General features: G+C 53.5%; 5 protein-coding genes and 1 non-coding gene across 6 annotated transcripts; 3 read left to right on the top strand and 3 right to left on the bottom strand.

Moving 5' to 3' along the window:
- The first annotated feature begins 1,053 nt into the window (after positions 1–1,053).
- On the top strand, positions 1,054–2,443 carry QC761_604280 (uncharacterized protein). The gene is made up of 2 exons (XM_062880877.1): positions 1,054–1,253; positions 1,315–2,443. Exons 1-2 carry the CDS (start codon positions 1,146–1,148, stop codon positions 2,011–2,013), a joined length of 807 nt encoding a protein of 268 aa, XP_062729109.1. The 5' UTR covers positions 1,054–1,145; the 3' UTR covers positions 2,014–2,443.
- Positions 2,444–2,569: 126 nt separating this feature from the next.
- Positions 2,570–3,690, top strand: QC761_604270 (uncharacterized protein). The gene is made up of 2 exons (XM_062880876.1): positions 2,570–3,052; positions 3,112–3,690. Exons 1-2 carry the CDS (start codon positions 2,897–2,899, stop codon positions 3,466–3,468), a joined length of 513 nt encoding a protein of 170 aa, XP_062729108.1. The 5' UTR covers positions 2,570–2,896; the 3' UTR covers positions 3,469–3,690.
- A 427-nt stretch (positions 3,691–4,117) lies between these two features.
- QC761_604260 (uncharacterized protein) lies at positions 4,118–12,915 on the top strand. Its single transcript, XM_062880875.1, has 2 exons — positions 4,118–4,590; positions 4,734–12,915. The coding sequence occupies exons 1-2, from the start codon at positions 4,502–4,504 to the stop codon at positions 12,895–12,897; spliced, it is 8,253 nt and encodes a 2,750-aa protein (XP_062729107.1). The 5' UTR covers positions 4,118–4,501; the 3' UTR covers positions 12,898–12,915.
- Positions 12,916–13,600: 685 nt separating this feature from the next.
- Positions 13,601–13,672, bottom strand: QC761_0088800. Its single transcript has one exon. It is a non-coding gene; the product is annotated as a tRNA-Thr (tRNA).
- A 79-nt stretch (positions 13,673–13,751) lies between these two features.
- On the bottom strand, positions 13,752–16,777 carry QC761_604250 (uncharacterized protein; the record flags this gene model as incomplete). The annotated part of the gene is made up of 3 exons (XM_062880874.1): positions 13,752–14,846; positions 14,900–16,530; positions 16,586–16,777. 3 exons carry the CDS (start codon positions 16,775–16,777, stop codon positions 14,003–14,005), a joined length of 2,667 nt encoding a protein of 888 aa, XP_062729106.1. The 3' UTR covers positions 13,752–14,002.
- A 976-nt stretch (positions 16,778–17,753) lies between these two features.
- URA3 (orotidine 5'-phosphate decarboxylase) lies at positions 17,754–18,836 on the bottom strand (the record flags this gene model as incomplete). The annotated part of the gene is made up of 1 exon (XM_062880873.1): positions 17,754–18,836. The coding sequence occupies one exon, from the start codon at positions 18,834–18,836 to the stop codon at positions 17,754–17,756; it is 1,083 nt and encodes a 360-aa protein (XP_062729105.1).
- Positions 18,837–19,440: the final 604 nt, after the last annotated feature.

The following is a 19,440-nucleotide window of genomic DNA, read 5'->3' as shown; positions in this document are numbered from 1 at the left end:
CCCAACGCAGGTAGGTGAATCCACAAACAACCTTGAGCATGCTCCCATTTTTTGACAACCAAATTCGCTGAACTGAGTATCTGAATTCAACAAATCTAAGTTTATTGTGAAAAAGTGACCAGTAAACCACCGGCCGTCAACATTCCTCCTCACGACGAGCCGGACCTGCGCCCTAAGCTCCAACATCGCAAAATCGACATCACCAACATACCATCCATGCACTATGCCTGATAAATATCAGTATGGCACTCTGTCAATTATCGGTAAGAGTCACCGGCAAGAGTCATGGCCGCCCAGTCCCATACGATAAGGTTGAAAATGAGCAATAGATCATGGTAAAGGTTACAGGGCTGGCGTCCGGCGGTCTCGTTGTGTAAAGTATGTTATATCCTACCAGGCATCTCCGATGTTTCACGTGCTGTAAGCATCACCCTCAAGTAAAGACACCCTCCCGGTGTCAGTCACAGAACAAAGCCATACTCATCATAGGAGACACCTTGCTCACCTGTTGAATGCACGTTCGATTTGCGTGGGAGGATAAGGTGTGTTCGGGATATGACGGTGGAGAAGATGGATTTTTAGAGGGATTTCCGCAGGGAAGGGGAAGTGTTTCAACAAGTGGAAGTGGAAAGAAGGTGGGAGAGACGGAGAGAACTATTTTCATGATGCAGATGAACACGTTCTGGACAAAAGATCTGGTGGCGCAAGTCAGCAAATATAACTCTCAACTTACATCTTTTAAATAGAACATGGGCCTTTCAGTTGTCCCTTGCAACGATTCTATTACTTTTACACACTATTGATCATCTTTTAACATATCTTAACTATTTTTTGAGCATGGCTCAGTATAATGTATGCTTATAGACCATCTTGAGATGTGTTGTTGAGAGCGGGTCTTCTGTTGGTGGAGATTCTCCACAGTTTTAGCCTATCGCATTCTTAACAAGATAAAGTTCAAATCAGCGAGAAAAAGCATGGCTCTGTTAGAACAAGATAAAGCAAGTCATCTATGGAACTCCAGCGAAATGCCCCTCACCTAACCCATCCCATGAATGACATCTGAAAGGCGTTCACTTCACCCAAGATCTCACAAACCAATCCCATATTCGATTATTTGTATTACCAACCAAAATACCAATCGCATAATGAGCGAGACTGCCGAAATGAAAGTAGACCCAGCCAGAGCCAGCGCCCTCATCTCGCAATTACAGGGCGTCAAAGATAAAATCGCCGCCGTTGCCAAGGGGCGTCCTGTGAGTCTTTGTCTTTTCACCTTCAAATCTCAGATTACAAATATCTAACACCAACCCCCAGGTACGACTCGTAGCAGTCTCCAAACTCAAACCCGCAAACGACATCCTCGCCCTCCATGAAGCCCCTGAGACAAAACACCTCCACTTTGGGGAGAACTACTCGCAAGAACTGACCCAAAAAGCCGAGCTCCTCCCCAGGACGATTCAATGGCACTTCATCGGCGGTCTTCAATCAAAACACACCAAAAACCTCGCCAAAACCCCCAACCTCTTTTGCGTCTCCAGCATCGACACCCTCAAAAAGGCTGAGCTCCTTGACAAGTACCGCGGTGATCAAATTGCTGCAGCGACCAACCCGGATATGTTCGGCAAGATCAAAGTTCATGTGCAGGTCAACACTTCGGGGGAAGAGTCCAAGTCGGGATGTGCACCAGGGCAGGAGACAGTGGAGCTGTGCAAGAAGATCGAGAATGAGTGCCCTAATTTGGAGTTATTGGGGTTGATGACTATTGGGGCAATTGCACGGAGTAGGGAGACGACACCGGAGAATGAGAATGAGGATTTTCAGGTGTTGAGGGAGCAGAGGGATTTGGTGAGGAAGGAGCTTGGGTTGGGGGAAGAGAGACTGCTGGAGTTGAGTATGGGGATGAGTGAGGACTTTGAGGGGGCGATTGCGATGGGGAGTGATGAGGTGAGGGTGGGGAGTACGATTTTTGGGGTGAGGGGGCCGAAGAGTGAGGCTGTTGTTGTTGTTGCTTAGGGGGGAGGTGTATGAGATGGCATGATATAGCGAGTACATACTTACACCAACATGGGATGAGTGTTGCGGCCCTTATTGGATGGTGAAGTTCACACGTTAGGACTCAGGGGTACAGCTTGGATGGGATGATTCTTCTGTATTGGGGCAACGGAAGACCGGCGACGTCGAAAAGAGCAGGAGGCCGGCCATGTTGCAAAAAGGGGAAGCTTTCCCGAGCTCAGTGAGCATATTCATCAGAGGAACATGATAATGTGGGAAGCTGCGAGGCTGCATGGCGTTCAGGGGTTGCACCCAGCAAGACATCCCTCTCGTCCTCGAAGACGCCTGCGCATGACAGATGGTGATGATAGTGTAGATACCAAGCACCCAAGCAGGTATGTTTTGACCCTCGCCACCAGAATACCTACCTGCCTAGTAGCGGTGCCTGCATCTCGTGGTATCATAATCCGACTGATGCCGCGGCGCGAAGTCATGTTGGAGATGACTTCTACCGGGTAAAATAATTTGATGAACCTTGAGCGCATGGCTTGGCATCCTGGTACCAGATTTTAAAGTCGCACTCGTAGCATTTTAGGCGAAGATGTAGCCCCGTTGGACTCAACAGTCTCTTCTCAGTCCTTTTTTCGACTGAAGCCCACATGCTGTGGTTGTAGTCCACGCTTCTTAGGTTGTAGTTCCCGATATCATCGACGAGCGGCTGTTACGACGTAAAGGATGCTATTTTTGTCTTGAGTTTTATGCGAACCTATGATACTATCATGCTTCTCATCGTTTTGGAAGATGTATAAAGCAGACGGATTGTCGTTTTGGATTGATTAATTCTTGGTCTCAGCAGCAGTATCATCTTCTCAGTCTTGCAATCACCTACCCTCTACCAGTCATCATGAAGGTCACCACCGGTCTTGCTCTTCTGAGCGCTCTTGCCACCTCCACGGCTCAAATCCTCGTCCCTCCAGGACCCGTCAAGGGCCCCAATACTCTTGTCTTCAAGCAGATTGGCGGCATCCCCAACAATGAGTGCTTGACCTTCACTAACAGCGTATGCTCTTCCCATGAACCTACTTTGAAAACCAGCACACTGACAAGTTTATGCAACAGGGCGAGATCGTCCAAGCCGCCTGCGCCTGGACACACGCCGACAGACAAGTCACTCCCGGCAAGATCTTGGGGACCGACGTCCTCATTGTCCAGCGGGGCTTTGCTGCCCCCTTTCGTGGTGACCTTGTCGGCAAGACAGCCTGCGTTGCCTTCAACGAGACCACCTTCCGCGCCGAGGACTGCTCGAGGAACGACCTGCTGTTTGTCAGATTCGATGTTGGCAACGGCCGGATTCAGGCCAATGGCGCGCCCGTTTGCTTGAGCGGGTATGATAGCAAGGCTTTCGTCAAAATTGATATCGGCCTCCAGAGGTGCTCGCAGTTCACCGTCACTGCTGTTGCGCCTACCAGGCCATAAAAGGGGCACACGCACTGGGGAGGAGGAGGAGGAGAGTCTTTATGATGTTGTAATTAGCGTAATCTTGGTTGGGGGAGGATTTGAGATAGATTCATTTTGAGATGGAGCCTTGATACAACGGCCAGGGGTAGCGCTTGTATGAACATCAACAGATTAATTATCGCGTGAAATATTTATAAGAACCAAGTTGGCAGAGACCCAATGTTGCCTTGCGGAGGGGTTGCTCGAGTGATTGAGTCGCACACACACCGTATTTTCGACCCCACTCTCATGCTTGGGATGCAACGGGAACACACGCATATTATATGTATGCTGAAGTGTAGCTGCAGTAGTTTGTTGAACTGATGCCAGGTACTCGAGATCATTCGAACTCTGCACTAAAAGATGGAGACGGTCTCCCGGAAATTCATTCAAGACAGTGCTGCTGCACCATGACGGCACATCACCGACGATGGGAAACAAAACAACAGGGTTCAAGCTTTGGTCACAGGCTCTGGCGGTTATCGATAACGGCTAGAAGGCAGCTGGCCAGTGCTTCCTGCAGCTGGAAGCAAGGATGGCCCCCGGTCGCGGTTAACACGTTGCCGGGGGAACCCACTCAAATCAACAACAGGAAAGGGCTATTGGTCGTAATTGGTGGGCACGGCGCCAGCTCAGGCGCCCATGTCGCTCCATGCCCGCTCCATGTTGACGGCCCCTCCTCTTGGACTACACAATTGACAGGCCTTATCAAGACCTTGTTATACCCACTCGGAAGAGGAGCACCATTTCCAGCCTTCTGCTTGCTTCACCACCTTTACTTTTTTCACGATACCCATTTTTGTTGTCGTGCTTTGGCCGGCGTCTGGTATCCCCTCGTCGACGAAGTTTTATACAAAGCGACTTCTGTTTGCCATTTGCCGTTCGTTGCTCGACTGTTTGCTTGTATCGAGTCACGTCGCATTCCACCCTCACCAGAGCATTCCAGTAGCGCTCGCCCTTAACTTACCCACGATACCCACGATATTTACATATAATCAACACAATCAACGCAATGGCGCCCGTCGAGAGGGACACCCCTCGCGACCTAAGACACCAACATTCCGCCTCTCTTTCGGATCACGGCCGAGCCTTGGTTCCCATGTATGTTACTTACTCACCACACTCACACATCATCCATCTTCTTTTGCCTCACATCCCACTTCTGGCAATCCACAATGACCATGCTATGATATCCTCTCCCACAATGCCATGTCGCATCTTCGGCAATCGCTAATGAAGAACAGGTGGGACAGCTCTGACCCCGAGAGGGCTCCTCCCCCACTTCCTCTCAACCCCCAGTCCCCCATCGTGTCGAGGACAGGAACTAGTAGTGCCATCCAGTCCGCCCATGCTGCCCTGGCTGAGAAGGCCCGGGAGAATGCCGCACTGGTGCCCCACGTACCCAAGCATCAGCGCCTCGAAGTCTCACCAGAACGCCCATTGCCCATCCCAGGCATGGCTCCCGCCCCCCTAGGCGCCAACACCCACCGCCGAATGAACTCTCTCCAGCCCACCTCGGTCAAGGATATGAGCATGATGATCGAGGCCGGCAGTTCCCCGGCGAGAGAACTTCCCGTACAAAGGTCCCCCGAGAAGAACACCCGGCCCGTTACCCCTTCGAGAAACGCAAGGAACTCCTGGATAGAACCCAAGGACGAGAAGGACTACTTCGGCCACAGCGGCGATGACAGGTCAACATTGAAACCGGGTCCTAGTTTGACACCCATCATCCGTCCGACTGCCCGCCGGGCTACTCACCAGAGTATTCTGGGAGAAAACACCCCCCCTCCGTCAGCTACCATGCTCGCGCTGCAGAATATGAGCACCCAGTCTAACACTCACCTTCCTAGCACCAACACCAATCTCTACAGCTCCCCGATGGGTCCCAACCCCCCCCCTCCCAGCATGGAGCCCGAGAAACCGCAACCGCCTCCGCCCCAACCGCAGGCGCACGCACAACCCTTAGGAGATATCACCAACAATTCGCATGCCATGGTCCAGGTAGCCAAGGTACCCGAGTCCCTGGATCTTCTTTCTAACCAGATTCTTACCCTCACCGATATTGCGACAACGCTCCAAAAGGAAATGTCTCTTCTTAGTCGACGTTCCCGTGACAATGCCACCGATCTTCTCAGCCTCAAGGAAGCGACCAATGCCCGCGACGAGGATATCCGCAAGAGTCTCCGAGACCTCATTACCGAGAGCAAAGCCAGAGCGGCCAACCGCGACCTCTATGGTGGTCCCCTGTTACTGGAAGGTCGTCATCACACCACCTCTCCCACTCAACTCAGTAAATCCGTCCGGCCATTTTCTCTTCCGCGTATTCCGTCCCCTAACAGCTTTGCAGCTTCCTTTGATCGCGAATCCATGTTGAGCACCCCATCCCTGGTCGGTTCGGAAACCGGAACAAACTCGACGACTGTCACCCTGGTAGAGAAGATCATACGGGATATGGCTACCAAGGAGGGACAGGAGAACCTGGGCCACAAACTCTCGGACCTTTCCGGTAAACTCTCTGGAATGGCCACTGCTGACAAAATCGAGGAACTTGCCAGGTTTATCAAGGAGAATCAACAACAGGCTGTCATTGCTGCCGCTGCGGGCGGTGCTGGTGGCGGCGGCGGCGGCGGGAACAAGAATCGCAGCTGGGATGTTGGGGAAGATGACGACGATGATAGCCCTAGTAACTCGAGCCGACTTTTGCAGGGCGGTGGAGACGTGAATGAGGAGGTTTACAAGGCTATCAAAACTGTCAAAGATAGCTTGGCCAACGCTGGCGGGCTTACTGCCGAGGTCAAGGCATTGGTTGTCAAGCTCCGGGGCGAGGTGCTACATATGGGACGCGACCTCGGGCAAAAGTTTGAAGAATTGCTCGCTGAGGGCGTGCCTAGCAACGGTGGGGGAGACGGCAACAAGGCGGACATGCAGCGCATTATCGAGCAAGGCCTGGCCCAAATGTCGGAGCAGATGAATAAGATCCTCAGGGATTACCGCTATACCGGCGGTAGTGGAGGTGATGTTTCGACAGAGGCCCATGCGCTGACCGGTCCGCGCGAGGCTCATCAGTTTGACTCGCAGGAGCTCTACAACGCTATGCGCGCCGCCCTCAAGGATACCCACCCAAGGACTCCCGACTTGAGGAGAGAGGACGTCATGCAGGCTGTAAAGGATGCTTGGGAGAAGTACAAACCCGAGATCGAGATTCAGCAAATTGGGCTGGAGAGGGAGGAGGTTCTCGAGTGTCTGGCGCAGGGCTTGGCTGACTTCAAGCGACCGATGGGCGCGACAAGGGACGAGGTCTTCTCTGCTGTGGCGGAGGGATTGAGAAACTATCAGCCACCCAAGGTCGAGATGTTGCGGAAGCAGGACATTCTCGAGGTAGTTACGGAGTGCCTTGGAGAATGGGAGGTTCCACAGCCACCCAAGACTGGTGACGAGGTCACGCGGGAGGATGTGCTTGATGCCGTTAGAGAAGGACTTCTTGCTATGCCGCCACCGCCTGAACCAAAGGGGGCTAGCAGGGACGATGTTATCGATGCTGTCGCCGATGCCTTGGACGCCTTTGATTTCAGCAAAACAGTTTCTAAGGCGCTTGTCACACAGCCGTTCACAAAGGGAGATGTAGCTGAGGCCGTGAGCCAGGCTTTGAAGGGACTGGATTTGTCTGATGACATGTTGGATGCTGTACAGGAAGGTCTGAGGGGACAGGAGGAAAAGGTACGACAGGCGGTTGAGCAAGGATTCAAGGGCTTTGATATTGAGGCTCTGGCGGCCATGATTCCCCGACCGGACTTGTCGCGCGTTGATGTTGCGGACGCAGTCAAGGAAGGACTTGAATTCCTCGACCTAAGCAGAGACGATGTTGCCGATGCAGTCAAGGATGGTTTGGAAAAGATGGACTTGACCAACACGCTCTCCAAGTCTGTAGCAGAGACCGTCAAGAAAGTGCTGGAGGACCACAACTTTGGCAGCTCTTCTCATTCGGCCAACAATGAGAGGGCGCTGGTGCCCAGAAGCGCTAGTATGGGCTCTCATATTCCTATGCCATCGCCCCCATCTTTTTCTGGTTCCGAGATCCCGATGAATGCCTCTCCTGGCTCATCAGTTTCGAAATCTGACATTGAAGAGGCCGTCAAGTCCGCCCTCGACTCACTCGACTTTTCGCTTGATTTGTCAGATGCTGTCAAGACTACACTCGATGGCTTTGACTTTGCGGCCGCTGCTGGTTCCAGCTCAGGTGCAACCAAGTCTGAGTTGTCCAAGGCTGATGTTGTCGACGCTGTCAAGGAAGGTATTCGGGCTTTGGATCTTTCCACTGAGATCGCGGCCGATGTGATTGATATCGTCAAAAAGGAGCTTGAGCAAGGAGATTCAGCCAAGAGCCAAGACCCCGAGGCTATGGTCGCGGCTGTTAAGCGTGGCCTTCAAGAGGTTGATCTGACGACTGAGATTGCTGCCGACTTGATGGAGTCTGTTCGTAAGGAGTTTCAGACTCTGTCATCTGGATCCGCAGTTATTTCTGCCAATGCCACTAGCCCAGCTGCTAGTAATGAAGAGGTTCTCGCCAAATTGCAGGAGATTAGGGACGCCATGGTTGCCGAGTTCAAGGCTGCTACTGAAGAGTCCAAGAAGAGCACCGTTGACAGTGACGGTCTTGAGAAGCTCAGGTCCGAGATTGAATCTTACGTTGAGCGCGTCAAGGGCGAATCATCATCTTCCGAGGACAAGGAAGAGTTCATGCAGGACTTGCTCAAAACTCTTGATGGCTTCCGCGACGAGGTTGGTGAGCTGGTGCTCAAGTCGACTGACAGTTCCAAGACCATGCTCAAGGAGGAGCTCGAGTCTCTCCGGGAGGTTGTCAACTCTAGCATGGTGCCTGTCACCCCACAGGCTGGCATGTACACCCAGGAAGTTCTCATGGCTATTCAGGAGGGGCTTTCAAGCCTGAGGGCTGAGGTTTCTTCACGGCCGATTGCCGGGCTGACTGAGATTCTCGACGCGCTTCAGGAAGGCCTGGGCGATATCCGAGTCAGCATTAACAACCTCCGCGACAAGCCTGCCGACCTCACCGCCAATGACGAAATTCTGGAAGCTCTGAAAGCTGGCCTCGATAGCGTTAGAGCCGATATCGATGACATGAGGAAGAGCACCAGCAACGAGCTAGCTTTGGTGAAGAAGGCCCAGGACAACGACGAGGAAGAGATCAAGGTCAGAGCTATCATCCCTGTTGAGAAAACCGTCCAGAAGGATGATATCAAAAATCTTGAGACCTTGCTTACCCAGCTGGGCAAAAAGGTTGAGGTGATGCAGGCTACCTCTGTTCCTGATCCCGATGCCATGTCCAAGGAAGACGCCCGCCGCATGCAGGATACGATCCGCCAGGTACAGGAGTCAGTTGCCAAGTTGCCGAGTCAAGTCCCACTTGCTTCGATGGAGGATGCACTCAAGAAGATCCAGGCGACGGTGATTGAGATGTCAACCCGCGATCCGCCCCCCCGCAAGCCAAAGGAACCAAGAGTACCGAGCGAGAATGATGAGCCCGCCCTTAGGGAGGATGTTGAGGCCATCGAGACCATTCTTCGCAATACCAAGGCTCGTCTGGACGATCTCATTGACGGCGAGCAGGGCGTGCGCAAGGATCATATTGATGCTTTGGAGGCACTCATTCTGGAGACCAGAGAATCCCTTGCCGGCCTGGTCAGTCATGTTGACACCCTATCCAAGAAGGATAACATCGACGCGTTGGAGACGCTCATCCTCGAGACTAGAGAGAGCGTGGGTGGCGTGGCTAGCCAGTTGGAGATTGTTTCTCAGAAGGAAGACATTCTCAAGGTCGAGTCACTGGTCAACCAGGTCGTTGCTGCTTTCGACGAGATGAAAGAGCGCCATGAGAAGGCTTTGGACGACCCCGAGCGAATCACCAAGACCGACGTCGAGGCTGTCGAGGCGGTTTGTCTTGATACCAAGGTGCTCATTGAGAATATCATGAAGGTTGATTTGGCTTCGCTGCCGACAAAGGAGAACATGGACAACCTCGAGCTTCAGCTTGGGGAGCTGAAGGAGTGCATAGATTTCCATGCTCTGGATGCCCAGAAAGCAACGGAGGATAGGCAGGCGGAGATTGTCGGTGTCGGTGAGCGGGTTGGGGAGGTCAAGGCTATTTTGGAGGACTTCCATGGCGTGTTGAGGGGCAAGCTGGAGGAGGGGGCAAAGGGGGTGGACTCGATTCATCTTTTGCTTGATGGCTTCAGCACTACTATCAAGGAGGCTATTACCAAGAACGACACTGTTGGCGACGACTTGAAGGTTATGCTTGATGCTCTCAAGACTGATGTCGAGGAGTCCAAGGCTAGTTTTTCGACTGCCAACTTGGAGACCAACGAGAAGGTTCAAGCGGCCAGCAACACTGTCATTGCCAAATTGGATGAGCGGATTGCTGATCTGATGGGCAAGTATGACGAGTTCCAGCTTCTTCATGAGGAACGGGCTGCCAAGGGTGAGAAGCGAGATGCCGACATGGAGGCGGCAGTTGTTGGCAACAAGGCTATTGCTGAAGAGCTTAAACAGTTGGTTGATACTCTTGGGTCTGCTGTCACCGACTCGATGGAGAGGATGGAGGAGGCTTCCAAGACTGTGTTTGAGCGGGTTGAGGCGCTTGTTACCAAGTCTGATGAAGGCCAGCTTGAGGCCAAAACTGAACATTCCCTCACTCGTGAGATAGTTCAAGAGGCCATCACCAAGGTCGGCAGTGTCAATGACCAGGTTGCCGAGTACCAGCCCAAGATTCTTCAGACCCTTGAAGACTTCGTCTCGACGGTTGGTCAGCATTATGAGCAGCTCCACACCAAGGCCCAGGCTATCCAGGAGCGCGTTGAGATTCCTGTCGAAAAGTACGATGACACTGTTGTCAATGAGAAGCTTGATGTTCTTGTCGGCCATACTGAGGTTGCCGACAAGGCGTTCGGGCGGCTGGACACTCTTGATGAGGTTCACTCTCAGGTCAAGGCCACTGCTGCTGAGCTCGCCATCTTCATTGCTGCTCAGACTCAACGCATCGCCGATGAGCATGAGGACAAGGAGAAGACACTTCAGGAGACCATCGTTGCCTTGGAGCGCAAGCTTGAGGAGAAGCAGCAGGTTGAGGCTCAGATTTCCAATCTTCGCGAGGAACAGGAGCGCCTCAAGCAGTATATCTCTGTCACTCTTCCTCAAGAGCAGGAGCAGATTACCATTGCCTTCATGTCCAACCTTCAGAGCGAAGAGGCCCGACTCAAGGAGACGATCACGTCCCTCAAAGAGGAGCAAGAGCTCCTGAAGGAGACTTTCTTGTCTAATTTGAAGGAGGAGCAAACCCGGATCAAGGAAGCCAACGTCGCCCTAAAGGCTGAACAAGACCAGCTCAAGGAGTCTTTTATCGCCAACCTCAAGGAAGAGCAAGCACGCATCATGGAGACCAATGTTGCCTTGAAGGAGGAGCAGGATAAGCTCAAGGAGACTTTCTTGGCCAACCTTCGTGAAGAGGAGGGCAGGCTTAAGGAGTTGAACGATGCCCTCCGGGAAGAGCAGCAGACCATCCGTGACACCTATCTCGCCAATCTCAGAGAGGAAGAGTCGCTTCTCAAAGAGATCAATGCCGGCCTTCGCGCTGACCAGGAGGCTCTCCGTGGGAGCTTCATCAAGAGCTTCCAGGAGGAAGAGCTCAGACTTCGCGAGGTCAATGAGCAGCTCCGCGCCGATAACGACAAGCTCCAGGTCACCTTTAAGGAGGAGAATGATTTGCTCAAGGCTGCTCTGAAGGAAGAGTATGAGCAGGCCAAGGCCCAACTCAAGGAGGAGCATGAACAACTCAAGGCCCAGCTGAAGGCTGAGCAAGAGGCTCTCAAGGCCACCTTTAAGGCTGAGCAAGAAGAGCTTCGTGCTTCCATGAAGGAGGACAATGATCGTCTCAAGATTGAGTTGCTCTCCAACCTCATGGAAGAAGAGACCAGAGTCAAGGAATCCAATGCCGCCCTCCGCGTTGAGCACGACAATCTCAAGACTGCCTTCTTGGCCGAGCTCAAGGAGGAAGAGGAGCGTATCAAGACCAGCCTGGCTGATTTGCGCCTTGACCAAGAGGATCTCAACTCGCGCAAGAACAACCTCTGCTCTGAGCTGTCTACTCTCGAGGCTGCCTGCAAGTTCCGCCGTGAGGAGGTTGAAGATCTCACCACCCAGTCCGAGCACATGGAGCGCAAGGTGCTGGAGGGTGTCATGGATCTTTCCAAGGTGTTGCTCATGAAGAAGACTGCCAGCGGCCTGCCCGAGAAGAAGGGACCCGGTGGCGGCAACAGGGAGTTTTCGTCTACATTGAGCAGAAAGAGGGTTGTTAGTGGACAGCAACCGCTTGATACTGCCGGTCCGAACAAGGCTAGGGGCACCTCGGCTGCGATCAGTATCGCGCTTGCTCAGTCTGGTCTCAGTCCTGAGGCTAAGAGGAACTTTAGCTTGACGCAGATCAGCAATAACATCCCTGCCGGCGGCATCAAGAGAAGCCAGAGCGTTAGGAACCCTGCTGGCGGTGCTGCGAACAGGGGCCTTAGGAAAGAGAGCTGGACTCCGATGGCGGCTACGCCTAAGAGCAGGGCTGCGAGTGGGAACAAGGCTGGGAAGGGGTATGGGGATTTGATGGGGGATCGAGAGGTGGAGGGGGAGGATAAGGAGAATGTCCCGGTTGTCAAGGAGGATGAGGAGGAGCAGGTTGAGATTCCTCAAGAGACTGAGGAGATCAAGGTTGATGAGATTCGGGTTGATGAATCGGAGGATGAGGCTGAGTCGGTGGCTGGTGATGAGGCTACTCCTGTTGAGGGGGCTGCTGCTCCTGCTGTTGAGGAGGAGGAGAGCAGTGAGTCTGAGGATGATAACGACGAGGAAGAGGTTGAGCAAAAGGATGGGACTGCTCTTGCCGCTGCCAAGGCCGCTGCTTCTTCCCGTGCTTCTTCGCCCGAGCTGGAGGAGGCGTCTTCTTCGTCGGACTCTGAATCCGAGGATGAGGAGGAGGTCATCGACCAGCCAAAGACTGAAGCCGCCACAACTGAAACCAAGACTGCTGACGACGCGGCCTCGGAGTTTACTGACGATGATATTGAGCATGTCGAAGCTGAGTCGGAGTCTGAGTCGGAGTCTGAGAATGAAAAGGAAGCTGAAGAGCCGACGTTGACTGGAGACAAGTTGAGAAAGGTCAGCAGTGGCACGACGGTTGTTACTCCTTGTGGTGGTGATGATGATTTCAGTAGTAGTGAGGAGTCGGATTTTGATGATGGGGCTAGTGACTGGACTAATCCGCCTGCTGCTTTGGGGACAGAGACGAATATTACTGCGCTGGAGAGCGAGGTTGGGACGCCGGTTGAGGAGAAGAGGAAGGGGGCTTGAGTGGTATGGAAGAAAGAGGGGCGGGGGAGGGGGGTTGTTTGAATGATATCAATTTTCTGAATGTTGGTTTAGCAGGCGGGCAAGGTGTGGGGTTCATTTTTTTTTTTCCTTGAGGGCTGTTTTTTATATTTTTTATTGGGAAACAAATATGGGAGTTAATGGAGGGGGGGCGGGGCTTGTTATGTATATTTTGTTTTATGTTACTTTTGTTTGTATTAATGATGGAAGAGTAGTAGCAATGAGAGATCGGAATAATGGGTTGTACATCATGTTTATGTTGTTTTTGGGGTGGCCTGTTGAGTAAATCTTGAAAAGGGGAAATTGAATCAGTATACGAATAAGGGTGAAGACTGTGTATGTGCGATGTGATAGTAGGCCACCTTCGGGCATGCACATATTGATTTATTGTTCAATATCGTGATCTTATCCTTTGCAGAATGAACAAGACCCAATATAATCAATCACCTTTTGCGCACTTTTTTCTTTCCCTCTGTGTTCATGATGCCTAAGGTCAACAACATATATGTTTGTCTGTATATGTTTGCGGTAAAATGCTTGGTTTCTTACTCGACAGAAGCGATGGGGAAAAAAAAGGGGCAAAAGGGGTTTGTGTGACCTAACAGTGTCACGTAAGAGGATGAGAAAAGGATAGGGGCAAATACAAAAGTAAAGTCAACTTCGTTGATAGTTAGGATGTTTGAACTGCCCACAGCCAGAATCGAACTGACGACCTCATCATTACTAGTGATGCGCTCTACCACTGAGCCATGCGGGCTTATATAATTGGTTGACGATAAACTAGGTGGAGTGTGGGAACATCACGGTGGATAGCGATGGACTCTTCGTAGGAGATAGGGGTGGTGAGGGTGTCAAGACAGGGTTTGAATCGAGAGTATTGTACGGGCTGTTGTGAGACACGAGGATAAATATGTAAACTATATCTTTGAAAACTACAAAAAGTTGAACCAAAATCTCCGGCGATACCATAATCACTTTTTGACCCACACCTAGCCATCCATACGCCATACCTAACAGTTGACGATGTTCATAGATCAACCCATAGAACCCTCATCTTACACACCAGTCAACACCCGATACACGCAACCTACATCGGCCCAAACTGGTTCAGCAAACTCCAAACGCTATCATTCCCAAAATCACCCTCAAACTGCTGCCAGTTCACCCCCCCTTGCTGTCCCTGACCTTGAACCCCCTGCTGCTGCTGGACTTGCTCCCTCCCCCCAACAACAGTAGTCAGCCCCCCCAGCCCAGGGACAGTAGTTCTCGTGTCCCAACTTAGGCCGTTCCCATTTGTGTCCCCTACGCCGACTAAATCATTAAAGATCAAATCATGTGTGGGGTATATAGGTTGAAGGGAAGCCCAGTTAAAGTCACTTGGCAGCGTCCAGTCTACTTGCCCACCGGGGTAAAAGTTGCGGTCTGTTGTTGGTGTGACAGAGGTGCTGCTTCCCGGTTGGGAGAAATCCAAGGGCCCGAGGGGGACCTGAAGAGGGTTGGGGGAGATGGCGCTACCGGCGCCAGTGGAAGATGAGGAACGGGAGGCGCGGCGCGGGGTGTGGGTTTCCCAGTGGTGGCCGCCGCCACTGGAAGCAGCGGCGTTGGTGCCGGTGGAGGAAGAGGACTGGGACAAAGGGTTGGCTTTGGAGGTGACTGTTGTGGTGGTTGAAGGGCTGGTGCCGGATGAGGCCGATTGTGACTTGTTGGCGACGGAATCGAGAGAGCGTCGGAGGCGAAGACGGACAGCGTGGAGGACACCCAGGGCTGCTTTGGCGAGAGCGTTGCGCTCAGACATTGCCTCGAAGCGCTCGACTGCCCACTGGAAGTGTTGAAGGGCGGACTGGACGAGCTCTGGGTGTTCACGGGGGAAGAGGATGTAAATTGCTGCCATGAGGACGATGGCGTCAAAGGTGCCAAAGAAGAGGGCGAATCTGGGTTGGGTTAGAAATGGCAACAGGAGTCGGGGTAATAAGGGGTGACCTACGTCTTGTACAAAGCCGGCCTCAGCGCCATGAAGTGCAACCTCTGCGCATTCAACATCCCCAAACTCGCCTTGAGCGCCTCCGTCCGACTCTTTGGCCTGGTAAAAATATACGGCCTGTGCAACGCCATTAGCTCAAAAGACGACAGCTGCGGCAAAATAACCCTCGCCAACGGCAACCAGTAACAATCCTCCCTATCATCAAACCTCGTGTCCGGATTCTCCAACCTGAAAAAAGGCGGCGTCTTCTTCTCAATCGAAACAACCTCCTCATGAAGCTTATCCACCCTCCCAAAATCCCTCGGGCACGGCCCTTCCTTCTCCAGCTCCAGAATCTCCCTCATCGGCACCATAAGATGATACGCCCACACCGCCCTCGTCAACGGCGTAGGCGGCTCATTCTCCCCCCGCTCCACAATCGGCATCAACTCCCCCGATGGGCTGGCACCCGGCGAGTCCCCCTTCACATCAACCGGCAAGCTCGGCGGCACGGCCGTCAGGTTGATCGTCGTCGGCCGACCCAGCACGCCAGCCATGTGCACATCCCAAACCACAAGCGTCATCCATATCTTTCTCCGTCTTTGCACCTCCCACTGCACCTCCAACACCTCCTGCAACGTCGCCCCAGAAGGAGGCCTCGGATCCAAACTATCCCTGTGCAGCCCAATCTCCTGCGCATCTCTAATCGCACTCCCAATCGCATGCCAGCTTTCCGTCACCAAGCCGACATATTTGAGGAAACTCGCCCTGGCAAACCCAGCCAAGACTGTCGTGAGCGTCATTGATCTCTTGCCCAGCACTTGCAAAACTTGCAGCCCAGAGTCAGAATAATCATTCGCCAAATCCTCAAAAGTCATATTCAACCCTGCATACAACAGCCCCTCGAACTCCCTGTCATCTGACGAAAGGGTCAAGAGAGCAATAGCAATAATATTGAACAGCAACCCCGGAAAAGGCCTCAGTGATAGCGGGATTTGGGACGGCCCGCCTTGACTGAGGATGGAAAAGGGGAGGGTGTACCATTGCGCGAGCAAGCTGTCGAACAAAGTCCTGTCGAGGGCGTAATACTGCCAGTTGAACTCCCGAAAGTAAATATCAACTAGCTTCTCGATGTGGACCCTCGCAGGGAGTTGCCGGATCAAGGATTTGTACTTCTCTCTTGTCAACCCGTCTGAGATGGAGGGTGTAGTTTGGTCAATCGAGGTAGGTTGCCCGGGGGGGGGAGGCAGGTTCTCGTTGCCAGTGGTGGACTCTTCGATTTTACGGAGGAAACCGAGCGTGCCGGCGCCAGAGTAGCCAAAGGTTTCAGACGCGACTTTGGTGACGGGTTTACCCCCGTTGGTGGCGATGTGCTCGGAGAGATCGCTGCCGGTGTGGTGAGTTGTCGTTGATGAAGAGGACGTGATGGGGGATTTGCCCATGTCAGGGGAGGTGGCTGTGGTTGTTGAGCCGGAGCCTGAACCCGAGTTGGAGGCCCCTCCACCACCGTCTGCGCCATCGGCGGCGCCATTCGTAGGGGCAACTAGCTGTTGGCGTCTCTGCTGTTGTCTTGCTGTCGGCGCACCGGTTTCGTAGTGGCATGCGCTATGTTTGTTTCGTGAGATGCAGTTCGTGCAAGGGAGCTGTCGGTCACACTGTCCATTCACTCATTAGCCTTTGTCCAACAGCGACATCAGAACTGAGACACACCTTTTGCTTGCGCCTATGACATTCGGTACAAGAGATCACGATCCTCCTCCGTTTCCTCGGCGGTGGCCGGGCCGGCGCATTGTCTTCGGCGGCGGCGGTGTCATTGTTCAGTCCGGCATCAGGGTACTCGGACGAGGCACCGTTGGCGGTAGCAGGCCATGCTCCCGCATTGCCGGGACTCGAAGTGGACATCAGATCGACTCGGGGAGTGCGCTGCTGAAAGAGATCCACCGGAAACGGGGCGGGAAACGGGGAACGGCAGCGGTGCGCAACGAGGTCCCAAGCACTGGAGCGCGCGGACTCAGGTCCGGGGAAGTGGAGTATCGACTCGGACTAGTTCGCCGGGCCCCAAGACGGACTCGCTCGTCGCAACGCAAAGAGAGATGAGCTCAGATTGTGGTAAAACGTCAATTAAAATTCCAGGGGTTCAGCACGCGGGCTAGGCGCATAACGTGGTCGATAACTCGATGACCGTCGATCGCTATGGTTGTTGGCGGTTGGATTGGATGGGATGCAGGTAGGTAACCGTCAAAGGAATGACATGACGCCGGTCCCCCTCCATCAATCAATGGACAAGAAGGTCCCAAAAGTGGGGGGGACAATCAGATCCGTCCGATGTCATTCGCCAAGGCTCACCTAAGACTTGCTCGCCCGCCTTGCCGGTAGGACCGCTAACTCCGGGCCCTGGTTCAGCGTCTGTCTTCAGGCAAGGGCCGTCGGTGGCCTGTCAGACAAACCAGATACACGAATCCCTCCGATTGGCGCGTTGATGGACAAAAGTATGCTGTGTGAATCAGCGGGCGACTGGCGGACGAATCCGCATGCAAGTCATCCGGTATGTATTGTTCCGGGGACCCGACTAATACATACATGAATCCAGACCGTCCTTGTAGTTTGCGCACACTTCATTAGATCATGCTTTAACACGCTCACTCATGCCAAATCTAAATGTCGCCAAACGCCCCTCCATCAATCGCCTTCCTATGTATCCATCCATTCCATCCCGACCCTAACCCGCCCTCTCTCCTACTCGCAGAAACCTGCTGTACCCTGTCCCAGGCAGCAAATCAAAATCCGGATGTTCCCATCACCACATATATGCCGCTTTTCAAGCCATGTATAGCCTTTCCCATCCATTTCCCCAGCGCCAAGTTCATATTCAGCTCATTTAACTCAGACGAGCCAGGTACGCCTTCCACGCTTTCCTTCTGTAGCGCTCAGCCTCTGTCGGGGGGTCCGCGGCCTGGATGATGCCGCGTCCCACAATGACGATGTCAGTGCCGAGGAGGGTGATGAGCTTGGCCGGGGTGTTGTACTGCTGGCCCAAGCCGTCGCCCTCGACATGTCCGTTCTCCTCCTCGCCCGGTGGTGGTAGCTTGCAGCCAGGAGTCATGTGGATAAAGTTGTCATCTGGAGCAGAGTTGAGGGCTTCTTGCGCTACATAACCCATGACGAAGTCCTTGTGCTCGCGAGCGGCCTCGACACAGGCCTGGGTGTAGTCCTTGGTCATCAGGCAGCCCTTGGACGACATTTGCGCCAGTAAGAGCAGTCCGCGGTCCATTGGCGGTTCCTCGATGCCGGGGAAGACGAGCTCATCGCCATGCTCGTTGGTCTTGGCCAATCTCGGTGAGTCAGCAGGCTCAAAGGACTGGGTGACTGTGGTGATGGAGACGATACTTCCTTTTCGCCCGTCAGAGTCCCTGTCGCTCCCGCCATTGTTTTGCTCTTCCCCATCATCAAACTGGCCAGCAACTGGTGTGCCAACAGAGACGGACGTCTTGACCTCGTAGTGAATGCGTGCCTTCCAGTTGGCCGCCGCTTCCGCCATGGCGCGGACCATGTCCTTGCCAGCGTCGATGTTGGCGTTGGTAATGTGTGCCCATTCTATTATGCGGGCAGTGCCGGCTGTGTACTGCATCTGGACTGTCTTTCCAATGTCGACAAATTTTCTGTCCTCAAAGATGAGGAAGCCGTGTTTTCTGGCGAGGGCGGCGAGCTTGACGCCAGTGCCGGTCTGCGGGTTGTAGTCCCATCCCGAGATCAAATCGTAGTGAGTCTTGAGAACGACGATGGACGGGCCGACCCTATCGGCAAGCGCGAGGAGTTCCCGAGCCGTTGTGACATCGGCGCTGAGACAGAGGTTGGAGGCCTTGAGGTCCATCAACCGAAAGAGGTACCGGGAGAGTGGGTGAGTGGCCGTCTTGGCCCGCTCAGAGTAAGGCTGGAGCAGAGTGGGATGACGGTCTAACATGGTTGCGATGTGCGAGGGTCGTCTTTGGGGGTGAGTTTGTGTTGTGGGCGTGTCTAAGGAAAGTGGTATTTCGGCAGGCGGGATTTGATAGAATAAAAACCTGTCCTACCCCACACGAAGATCTAGGCGGCGTGCGGTTTTGGGCGGTACTGCGGTAGTGGTGCTATCGGCGACTAAGGGACGGCGCCACGACAAGGAGAAGCGGTCGTGTGTTGTTGGGTATTGTGGCGTTGATAGTTCAGTTGGTGAAGAAAAGCCGTTGGTCGGTTCGTGGCGACTGACAGAGGGGGGAGCTGCGTGTCTATAAGACCAGTCTCCCGGGGGTCGAGAAGGGGATAGGTCAAGGATGACCAGGTACAGTCAACACGAAGCTGGGGGGCGTTGGGTTTTATCGAACGATGCAGAGAACAGGCACGAGCTCGTCAGGCGAGGAGGGGGCTTCGAGACTGGCAAGTCCCCTAGAGACTAGCGGTTTGCGGGCCCAGGACGGTGGATGCGAAGTTTGACAACCCCGCAGGGGCAAGGTCAAGGTCGGCAAGGCGAGGTAGCACTCTCAAGTGGCCGGAGAAACCAGGAAGTACGGGAGGCGGGGAAGTGTTGGATG

The sequence above is a fragment of the Podospora bellae-mahoneyi genome, chromosome 6 (assembly GCF_035222275.1).
Source record: "Podospora bellae-mahoneyi strain CBS 112042 chromosome 6, whole genome shotgun sequence".
NCBI classification, from domain to species: Eukaryota; Fungi; Ascomycota; class Sordariomycetes; order Sordariales; family Podosporaceae; genus Podospora; species Podospora bellae-mahoneyi.
This window is presented reverse-complemented; position numbering and strand designations above follow the sequence as displayed.

Coding starts and splice junctions, on each gene's coding strand:
- QC761_604270 (XM_062880876.1), top strand. CDS start 2,897: ATGAAGGTCACCACCGGTCTTGCTCTTCTGAGCGCTCTTGCCACCTCC. Junction 3,053..3,111: donor GCTTGACCTTCACTAACAGC/GTATGCTCTTCC, acceptor TTTATGCAACAG/GGCGAGATCGTCCAAGCCGC.
- QC761_604280 (XM_062880877.1), top strand. CDS start 1,146: ATGAGCGAGACTGCCGAAATGAAAGTAGACCCAGCCAGAGCCAGCGCC. Junction 1,254..1,314: donor CCGTTGCCAAGGGGCGTCCT/GTGAGTCTTTGT, acceptor ACCAACCCCCAG/GTACGACTCGTAGCAGTCTC.
- QC761_604260 (XM_062880875.1), top strand. CDS start 4,502: ATGGCGCCCGTCGAGAGGGACACCCCTCGCGACCTAAGACACCAACAT. Junction 4,591..4,733: donor GGCCGAGCCTTGGTTCCCAT/GTATGTTACTTA, acceptor AATGAAGAACAG/GTGGGACAGCTCTGACCCCG.